This window comes from Sycon ciliatum, chromosome 2 (assembly GCF_964019385.1).
Source record: "Sycon ciliatum chromosome 2, ocSycCili1.1, whole genome shotgun sequence".
Taxonomy (NCBI): domain Eukaryota; kingdom Metazoa; phylum Porifera; class Calcarea; order Leucosolenida; family Sycettidae; genus Sycon; species Sycon ciliatum.
In genome coordinates this window covers 35914490-35925462 of record NC_088644.1, presented here as the reverse complement: position 1 = coordinate 35925462, position 10973 = coordinate 35914490, and the positions used below count along the sequence as shown (strand labels likewise).

At 48.2% G+C, this 10973-nt stretch overlaps 1 protein-coding gene across 1 annotated transcript; it reads right to left on the bottom strand.

Annotated features, from left to right (window-relative positions):
* Positions 1 to 4387: 4387 nt before the first annotated feature.
* LOC135810549 (cytochrome P450 4B1-like) lies at positions 4388 to 8564 on the bottom strand. Its single transcript, XM_065324041.1, has 2 exons — positions 8255 to 8564; positions 4388 to 4848 (listed from the first exon to the last, which is right to left on the bottom strand). Exons 1-2 carry the CDS (start codon positions 8562 to 8564, stop codon positions 4388 to 4390), a joined length of 771 nt encoding a protein of 256 aa, XP_065180113.1.
* Between the last annotated feature and the right edge of the window lie 2409 nt (positions 8565 to 10973).

The window sequence follows — 10973 nt, the reverse complement described above, 5'->3', positions numbered from 1 at the left end:
CTTCGGGGTCACCTACTATCAGTCGCCAAATCATTTGAAATAGCACTGACACTATTGCTTTCACGCAGTCCTTTGACCTACAGTGTTGGCCAAATGTTTGGGCCTACCCAAGATAAAACAGGTTTCTAGGGAGAATCTTTGTATAGTGCACGAACAAAACTACTGAAGTTGGCTATCTACCGAAGAGATCATACTCTGATCCATCTTTCGAAGGCTAGATAGTTGTAAAATAAAATAAAGTCAATTTAATCGAAAAAGCGTAGGCCCAAACTTACGGCCAAAATTAAAAAACAGCAAAATCCAGGTGACTAGCTAATAGATATCAACTAAATCTAATCGAAATGATTTGTTTCCATGCTAAGAACCTATCAGTGAACTGTTTGCCCAATTTTACCACTTAGTAGGTCCTCTCTTTGCCTTGACGACAGCCTCCATGCGCGCCGGGATGGTCGAGACGGGTTTCGTGTACTTGTCCCTGCTGATCTTCCGCCACGCTGTCTTGCACACTTCCCCAGGCTGTGTTTCTGTTGATGGGACTTGGGGAACATCATGGCAGAGACAATTCAGCATTTCCCACAAATCCTCAGTCGGATACAGGTCCGGCGACTGCGTCGGCTGCCCCAGGGCGCGATATGGGCGGTCCGCCAATTACGCCTTTATCGCGTGTGCGCGCGCAAATACATCATCCAGACCGCGCAACACATCGACCATGGACGGCTGCATACTGTTCTGCAGTATTCCTTGGTATTGGTCTGCTTTCATCGCTCCGTTAACGTTGTAGAGCCGCCCGACCCCGTTGCTGGCGACGCGGTCCCGTATCATGATGCAGCCACCACTGTGCTTGACTGTGCCAACAGTACACTCTGGCACAAGTTGTTCACCTGGTCAACAACTGAAATACACCACACCATCTGATGCTCTCATATTAAATTTAAACTCGTGGGGCCACAGTACGTTGCTCCACTGGTCCACAGTACATCCTTGGTGGGCCCTGGCAAAGACCAGCTGTTTCTTCAATTTTCTGGTTGATATACGGTTTTTTTGTGGTCCTGCAGCCTCTCAGGCCAGCTTTCAGCAGTCTGGGACGTTCCGTACGGCTCGGGACATGTTTGCCACGGTTTTGAACCAGTCTGTCTTGAGCTCCCACGACAAAGTCCTTCTGCTAGCCAGATTTATCACCTTGAGGTACCTGTCGTCACGAGCAGACGTCAGCCTTGGATGACCAGAACGAGGCTAATTCTTGCAGCTTTGCATCACTGCGAACCTGGTGACAGTTTTCTCACCGTGCGCGCACAAACGCGGGTCAAATTGGCGATATCATTCGAAGAGAGGCCATCATTATTCATCTTCACTGCCAACTCCCTCACGTCAGAGCCAAAGGTGCTTGGATCGACCCATGGTGAAGGAAAAATGTCAAAAACAGCAACTAAAATTTGTTGTTCGTGTCGTGAGGACCACCACGAGTTGTGCAGTTGAATTTCCCGCTGGTTTTGCATCACACATTTTGTACCGTACGGTACCGTACAAATTTCAAATATTTTGGCCAAAAATTTGGGCCTAGCTTTTTCATGATTTTCACCTGAAAATTTGTTTTGAAGCGCGCGTGCGCTGTAGAAAACTTATCTCACGCGTTTTCATCGGGCTTGCAGCAGGTTTGAAGATACACAACCTGGCAGCACCACTGTATTGTGCCAAACCCCAAAAATTTATAGGTAGGCCCAAACTTCTGGCCAACACTGTAGCTGCACGCTATGACGTTGCGGAGGGTGTGGCGCGGCCGCATGACGTCATGGCGCAGCCCCCCGAAACTCAGTTTTCAAACGGAAATATCTCGAGAACGCTTTGTCGGAGACACATGGGACCAACACCATTCGACTCAGCGCCCGAAACTCTACCGACCCTGAAATTTAAATTTTTCACCGGACTTCCCCTTTAAATAATAAGAACAGCTCACATACCGTGGAGATTGGATATACCGACCTTGGATAAACATAACGAGAAATTGAGTTAGCGACAAAATTCTGTCGCCCAATTTGTTTGGCAAGTCCTTTCTGTACATGATAGATCGGGTATAACGACCTCGAAAATAACGACAGATCGAATTTACTGACACTTTTTGGTGCCCGAAGACCTGAAAACTTGTGAAAATACATCGAGTATAACGACTTTCCTCTTGTATTAGGCAGACTGGCATGCATTGAATATGGCTGGGTCACGTGCTCGGACTTCCAGGCCAGGTCACTCCACGCGTGCTTTAGTAATTAATTTTACATTGCGGCCGCAGTGCAGCGGTGTATGCATGACTTTTGCCATGCAAGACATACGTGTATGCACATACACATCTGAAAAATGCATTATGCACATGCATATCTGCAATATTATTTCTGTCATTTTGACATTTACTTATTTATTTATTTCACCTTCCCGTGGCCAGAGAATATAGGCCAATATGGAGGGAGGGGGGACATACATCTATTATATTTCAAAGATGAAGCTGCAGTAAACCTCAGCCCTTCTTCAGACTTGATATACATTGCATACTAAATGACATTTAGTATGCAAGGTATTTCCTATTTAGTATGCAATGCATTTAGTATGCAATTTAGTATGCAATGTATATCTTCACATTGTGAAGATCGATTATAATGACATTTCGTTTTCTGGTTGATAAATATGGTGGTAAAGACACACCTGGCAATATGGCGGTAAACACACGCCTGCCCACACACGCTCTCTAGGCTGCAAAGTTCTGGCACAGAGCTCTCCTTCTCACAACGATGTCTTCAACTTTATTCTCCCGAGTCAAGCTCCGTATGAAGACATCCAAGAAGAAGATTGCCTGATGAGTCCAGTGGGGACGAAACGTACGTCGCAATCAAGCTATGTCGTTGCTGTGTCATCATCTATGTGCCATGCGCTACTTGATGTACCAGCCTGCTATGCCGGACACCGCCAGCCATGCATCGACCAGGCGCCAGGCGCGAACTGATGGTGGTGGTGGTGAGAAGGAGAGCTCTGCTCGCTAGTCTCGCTATAACCCATGCTAGCAGACCGGCAAGCAAAACACTTACAAAGAAATTGGTTCCCGGTGGCGAAATCATCATCAATAATTGAATTACTTGCTACTTTCGTGGATGTAGATAGACTACAATCATTATTTAAAAAAATTATTATTTTTATTATTAATTTTGCTTCTTGACTTTTGTAGTTTTAGAATAGTGCATGCAGTGCACATGGTGCATTCATGCATGCAACGATCGGATATCGAGACATACGTCATCACTCCTGTACTGGGGATATCATGGACTCCAGTCTTCTCAAAGACTGTAGACCTAAGTATAGTAGTCGTCAACAATCATGCAGACAATGGCACTCGATATGAACCCCTCCAGAGTTCCCAACTCCGTCACCTAGTACAGTACCTGATCACCACCATCATCATTAAAATTATTTTATCATCATTATCACTAAGTCTTGTCCCACTCGCCATAGCCGCATGTCACTTAGCAGTTCCAAACACGAAATCGTTGCACAGCGGATGCCGTGTCGGTTGTACATGGCCCCATGCAATATGGATTGGATTGCCAGTATGCCGGATGGCCAAGGTCAAGATGGATATCCATTAAAAAAATAAAGTATTTGAGTATCAGTCACTCAAGGAATTTGAACTCGGAAAATAAGAAAATAGAAATTCAAGTATTCCTAAGGTGGAGGGAGTTGAAATGGGAAAAGTCTGAAGGAAATACTCACTGCCACCACGGAATAGCATATAGATATAAGAGATGTTTGGGCGTCGAGAATAGCATTCTGAACTTGTGACGCCGCAGAATGCAATCGAACAGGGACATAAATGCATTCTTTCATGTTCAGTGCTTGCGTCGGTATTTCGTCACGAGAGTGACCAAGAAACATCTAAAAAATGGCAGAATTGAAATCCCCTTTTAATTTTTTGGAAATGGGAAGTGATCAAGGTAAAGTATGACAAGCCGAGAAAGAAGAGATACAGAGGAAATGCATTCAGAATATTCCACATGATTGCAAAATGTAGTGTAATCAAGAAAGGACTGTCTAGGAATGCTGCTGATGCAGTACGCCAACATACTGTAAGGGGTGAATACAACTGCTGAATTCTGCGGTTTCCCGGATATGTGCTCTGAGCACCGACATGCCATTAAAGACACACCACCGGAAATGCTAATAAATTGTACAATACCAGCTGTAACAATGTCGACTAAACTCTACAGAACACGGACGCTGGATATTGCTTTGAGTTGACCATACTCCCATGAGAATGAATATTCTATCATTTCTATGGACGACTTGCCTTGGATTTACATGGCTAAGTTAAGCCAATGCATGAGTCATACTCATCATCTGACCAAGTTAGTTAACGGCTCTTGACCCGCAGATTGATGCCATTCTCGGCTCTCACGATCAGCGCGTCATTGTATAGTGGCTCGGGTAGGCTGGGGTCTACGGCCAAATCAAAGCGCACCAGGACACTGGCCACTGTCATCCGCAGCTCGTTCATGGCTAGTGCTTGGCCGATGCAGTTTCGCGGGCCAGCTGAGAACGGGGCGAGTGCATGGGGGTGACGACCGGCAGCGTTCTCTTCTGAAAACCGGCTTGGGTCAAACGTGTATGGGTCTGGATAGACACTGGGGTTATGATGGAGTGAGAAGATGTCCACGGTGGCAATGGAATTGGCAGGAATGAAGTAGCCACCGATGTACATGTCATCCATAGTCTGCCGCTCAATATAGGACACTGTGCTGGTCATTCGCAATCCTTCTTTGATACATTGGTTGATGAACTTCAGCTTGCCTAAGTCCTCATGCGAAACAAAGCCTGAAAAGAGAACGGAACATGTAAAGTTGCACACACTGGGACCAGATTTCCATTTTATCATGCAGATACGATGTTGAATGTTGCGGAGTGGTGGTGGCAGTGGAGAGGGGAAGGGTAAATGTTGGGACCATAGCACCTGATCCGGCGGCCATGGCCAGCCGGACCTTTTTTTCGAAAAGGCTGACCTACCCAAATTATGCGAAACTGGGGCTCTGTCAATAATGTTCATTTTAAAGTTTCTGGTCAAGCATGCCTTTTGACCTGACCCCCTGATATCCCAGTGCTACAGCCCTGCATGCAAGGACGTCACAGCCGGGGCCGCCCCACTTTTGTGGCCGATTTTTTTGCACACTGCAACAAAGGGCAATGGTCCCAGCTCAGCGCAAACGTGGCGAATACTGAAGAATCCTTGTCCCCGATCGTGGCGTATTCTTGTTTTGTTGCAGAAACAAGAAGTCTTTCATTGTAGTTATTTGTACACTGAAATAGCACCAAACGCCCTGAAATGCTTGCAATTGGCTTCAACTTTCGAAATTATTTCCCGGCGGAGTGCCACAATACACAGGGAATAATGGAAATAATTATGTCAAAATACAGCAACTTATAGAGCTACAGCAAAAGCATAGATCGAGAACCTCACGATATACGTGTGGAAAACATAACATTCAGCTGAACAGGTCAAAAACAGGGTGAAGGTGAAGAAATGACTAAAACATAATGAAAACAAAGTTACGACGAATAAAATTATAACAGATTTTTTAACATTTATTGATTTATTTTTTGAAAAACGTAAAAATGTTTGGCACCTATGAAATCAGGGGATGGCCCACGCCTGGTAAAAAAAAGAAGAAAAAAAAAAGAACAACAATGAGGAGCTACAGTGAGAAAAAGACAGTGATAAAGGACCATCAGTGAAAAGGTATAATAAGTTAGAAAAACAGAACGAGAACATGACTCAGTGGCCGATTCCAACGCCGGCACCGTCATGTACGGAGAGTCCCATAAGACGGCGACGGGAGCCTCGCAGACGCATGTCCACGGCGCTGAAAATGGCGAACTGAGTGCGCACGCGTACCCAAGCCATCATGGCAGAGAAGGGCTTCTCCCATTTCGCTGCTAGGGCCTTTTCACACTAGGTAAAAGAACATGAGTGCACGCGACATCATATACCAGGTTTGTTTGGGCTGCTTTTCACACTGCTAGACTTTGAGAACGTCATGAAACATTTTCACGGGATTCCCCATGGTGACAGCCTACGTCACTGACGGCGGTAAAAGTATGAATTAGTTACATCCGCACAAGAATTTCAAGAAATTTTGGATTCATGATCGCTCGAGAAGGCGAAGGAGCAACAAAAAATCCCTTTTTCACTTCTTTGTTGAAGAATGCCTCCTGTTCGTGATGATAGGCGGCGAAGAAGACTTTTGGCGTTGATCTCACGGACGAACACTCGAACAGGTGATGCAGGAACAGACAGCACCTGCGCTGAGCTCAATGAGCTAATGGGCCCATAGCCTGGTACGTCCGAAAACGTTTTGTGCCACAGCTTGAAGTTGCCCCACTCGCCACCTGCAGCTGCGAGATCTAAATTGCCTGCATTGCCACCACAACCATCACCTACAGCTGCTCCGGTTTGGGTTGAAGCTGTGTACTTCTTGTAGAAATCTCTCGCCTTCGACTTGAGGTCGATTTTATTGCTGACAACCTTGAGCGAGAACTCATGCTCGTTCTTCTCCCCATATAGTTAGTTGCACAGCATACTTGTTGAGAGCCTGCACCACCTCCATCTCCCTCACTTTTCTTTTGATCAGCTGACCGCCTTTCCTCCGCTGCTGCTCGCCCCACAGCTCGATCAATTTTTTTCTAACTCATCGTTGAAGTGAACCAAAGGCATTGTCCAGGAGAGTTGAGGAAACGCTCGACCAACACGACGGCCACAACAAAAAACTCTTCACGAATGTGAAAACGGAAGAATGGCACTTTCTACAGGGGTCCTCGCTTGTCGTAAAAGGCACGTGCGCCGTTTTCATTTTAGCGCCATTTTCCACCCATTGTCATGACGATTTTCATGAAAATGTCACTTATACGGCGTTTTTTACCTAGTGTGAAAGGCTTTTTTTTCTTCTTTTTTTTACTACAAAGCACTGGCCAGCAACATAAAAGGGGAGGTAGACAAAAGTGGACAAGCGAACTTTGACAACACAGAGGAGCGTGGCATGCGTGCCGATGAGGTAGGTCAACCTCCCCCGACCTAGTGGTCTCGGGTTCAACAGTTGGTCTACGCATCAGGAAGGGGAAATGGACAGAGAAAGGGAGAATGAGCATGAGGAGCTTCCCAGGAGAGGAAGAGTGAAAGAGAGAGAGAGAGAGAGACAGAAAATGATAATAATAGAGACAACCGGTTATTCTCAGTGCTGGTGGACTTCAGTGGCCCATAGCCAATTGGTCTGGCGGAGGTGATGGTAGGCCTTGGTCTTGAATGTCGGCAATTTCTTGAGAGTTGGGCGTTCGGCGAGGATTGGGGCAGGCAGTGTGTTCCAGCTCTCCAGGACAAAGTATGGGAAGGAGCGGCGGATGAACTCTGGACTGGAGGCTGGCAGAGGAGTTGCGAGTTGGAAAGAGTGGCCACCGAGGGACTGGCGTTGCCGGCGCGTCCGGGGTGCAGCGTTAACTCTTGCTGGGGGAGGTACCATGTTGGTAAGCAGAGCTGGACCTGGTATGCATTGCAGCTTATACAGGTAGCACAGCCCGTAAACATGCCTTCGGATTGCCAGGCTGGGGAGCAATGAGGGGCCAATAACCTTCATGGCTCGACGCTGGACCAGGTCCAGCTGATGGAGGTGACAATGTGCCGCACTTGCCCAGACGAGAGGGGCGTACTCCATTATAGGCCGTACAAATCCTTTGTACACAGTTAGGCGCCCTGCACTGTCCAGGATCCGAGATGCCTTTCGGAGCAGGCCGAGTCGCTGGTTGGCTCTAACGGCAAGGGAACGGATGTGGGCCCGGAAGGAGAGAGTACTGTCAAATAACACTCCTAGCAGCTTGAGCTGAGGGCTCTCAGGCACCTGCATGCCATCAAATGTGAGCTGTGGGACATCCAGGGATGGTCTGTGGCGGTCAAGGAGTATTGCCTGAGATTTTGATGGCTCGAACTTTATCTTCCATTGGGCACCCCAAGTCTGCAGGCGGTCAATAGATGCTTGGAGGCTATTGCAAGCAGCAGCGATGGTATCTGGGTTTCTGATTAGGGCATAGAGTGTTGTATCGTCCGCATAGACAGCTAGACTGGAGCCTGGGGCTAAACACTGTTCTGCATCGTTTACATATAACAGGAAAAGAGTGGGACCTAGGAGGCTACCCTGGGGCACTCCAGCCTTGATCGGGAACAGTGGGGAGGACTGACCGCCAACAACTACAGTCAGTTTTCGGTCATGGAGATACGACCTTAGCCAAGCCAGGAGTTGGTCGTGGATGCCACATTGCTGTGCCTTCGCAAGGACACCTGGGTGGGAAACCTTGTCGAATGCCCCGGCAATATCAACTGCCAGGGCATGCACAAGACCGCCGCCAGCCAGGGTAGTGGCCCAGGAATGCTGGAGAGCCGTCAGTAGGTCACTTGTGCCCAGTCCACGTCGGAAGCCAAACTGGGACGAGGAGAAGAGTTGATGGGTTTCCAGGTGGTTCACAAGCTGCCGATTGATGATACCTTCCATGATCTTAGAGATGACTTTTAGAGAAGACGAGACGCTTCTGGTACGCACTGTACTCACGGTGGGGGACAGCATCAGTGGAACACACCAGAGGAGTGAAAGAGCCTCGTAGCTCTTCAGCGGCATGCTTGTACTTCCTCTTCTTCGCTGCAGCTGCTTTGTTGGCGGTGGCATTCCAGGACAGGTTGGCCTTGGCATAACTGGGTGCGTCAGCATCTACGATGCGGTTATCGAAAAACGCCACCCGGTTGCCTTCCCATACTCCGCGAGCGAGCCAGTCCGCTTGGAGCATAGGCCGACCATTCCTGTCCTGTTCCGGGATGAGGATCGGCTCGATGGTGACGCCGCCGAAGGCAATGTCGGCAAGCTTGGCATCACTGTCACGGAGGTCGTTGTGGCCTCTCTTGACAAGGCCGCCCTTATGGCAGTCAAGGCCGTGCTGCAGGGTGAATGGGGCGCCACATCCGTCACAGTGAGATGGAAGAGAGTTGGGCTGCCTGCCGTAGCGGATTGCCAGCTGATCCCGAAACTGGGTTGCGGACATGTCGTAGCCTTCCTGACGGAGCGGTAGGACGGTCAGCCAGCCGGAAGCATGTCCGTCGACGATGCGGGAGAGAGTGCGCCGTTCCGTTTTGGAGAGGTCTTGAAGAAGATCCTTGCTGAGTGCCCCTGCTTGCTCGTCCCTTATCCGGCTTGCCTGGCTCGTCGCTAGTTGGCAATGACGAGAATGGTCATTGATGACCACTGGCTGACCGGAGCAGATGGAGCGCGTCAGAGTCCGAGTAGCATCTTTCGACACTGCATGGGCACCCGGTGCTGTTTCGGTAGGATCGGTGATGGCGAGGCCACCGAACTTGGCAGGGAGGGCGAGTAGCTGATGTTCTTGCTCAAGGACCTCTCTACCCAGGACAGCAGGCGTGAACTGTTGCCGAATGATGTCACGTAGCGGGGCGTACTCGGCTTCATGGCCTTCGATAACGCGGTGAATGTATGACCATTCGCAGGAGAGGGACCGTGTAAACGCGCAATAAGCTGCTTGTGGGTATGCTTAGGCAGCATCAGAGAGGTGTTCCACGCTCTTAACCCACGATGCAACTTTGTTGCTGACAAACTGCTGTACACCCGCTTCATCACCGATGCATAATCCTCCTAGGAATCGGCTGGATAGTGTGACTTCCACCTGGAGGTCGCTGAAAAGGTCTTGTGCCTCCTGCAGGAACTGAGGTTTGACAATCAGGACACTCTTGGTGGGCTCAGCAAAGTAGCCATATGCTGGACCAATTTCGAGAAGGGAGCAAAGCCAGGCCCTTACCCTACACAGATAGCCAGCGCAGGACGAATCGTCAGCATACCAATTCTGAATGTGCTGTTCTGGATCTTTCAGCCGGGTGACAAGAGGTTGCACTCCAACTGCATACATCAGCATTGCCAATGGACAGCCTTGGGTGGTTCCCTCACGACTTAGAATGACATGGATATTGCTGGGGGTTGTTCCTTTAAGAATGATGACAGCGAAGCCTCGATACGAGTTGAATAGAAACCGGCTTGCGCGTGGCCAGAGTATGCGGCAGTTCCAGAGGGCAGCGGATCTGCTGATGGAGTTGAATGCATTAGAGGCATCCACGAGCAAGATGCCCTACGTTTCCTCGCTGTTGAAGAGCTCGTTCATAAAATTATAACGCTTCCAAAACAGACACATGTAATACAGATCAGCCACGGGCCAAAACTGAGAAAACATTATTATTACTTCAAGTATTATTATTATTTTAATAACGAAGGTACGTGTTGGGTCGTAAGTATCCACGCAAACACACATCCAGTCAAAATAAGGCACTTGTCAAAGTATCCGAACGTTTTCGGTCCCTTCTCATCAAGGATTATACAGGGAATGGCTCAAGTTGGAAAGACTTAAACTTATATAACGTAAAGATATGAGATAACAACACTCGTGACAAGGTGGAAAAGTATCAAGTTCACCACGACACAAAACTCGAAGGAAATAATAATAGCAACAAGAACATAGTGAGCAAATTTAGTTACATTGTTAACACCTCGACGAGGAGTAACACCAAACAATTGTAGCGACAACACATTTTCTTTCTGTACGCAAAGTTCAGGATCTAACTTACGGATATACAAAGCTTCTAACACAGCCAGATGCAACGCACATCTACCACGTGACAATATTGAGAACACATTATCACTGTACAACTCACGACAATTGGTACGGGCTGACAGATGTTGCTTGATGGACGAAGTGCGATTCTTAGCTCCGTTGGGTGTAGTCTCCTCCAATGTCCCGTCATCTCGCCTCTTCGCGGCATCACCACTACCCGTCTCTTTGCTTTTCCGCGGCCTTCCACGTTTTCTGACACTAACCGTTGTGTGCGCGATGCCCAGTGTCCTTTCAGC

Excerpts from the sequence above, each read along its gene's own strand:
- LOC135810549 (XM_065324041.1), bottom strand. The coding sequence starts at position 8,564 with ATGGAAGGTATCATCAATCGGCAGCTTGTGAACCACCTGGAAACCCAT. Across the intron at positions 4,849-8,254 it reads ACTGACTGTAGTTGTTGGCG|GCTTTGTTTCGCATGAGGAC; the intron begins GTCAGTCCTCCC and ends TTCTCTTTTCAG.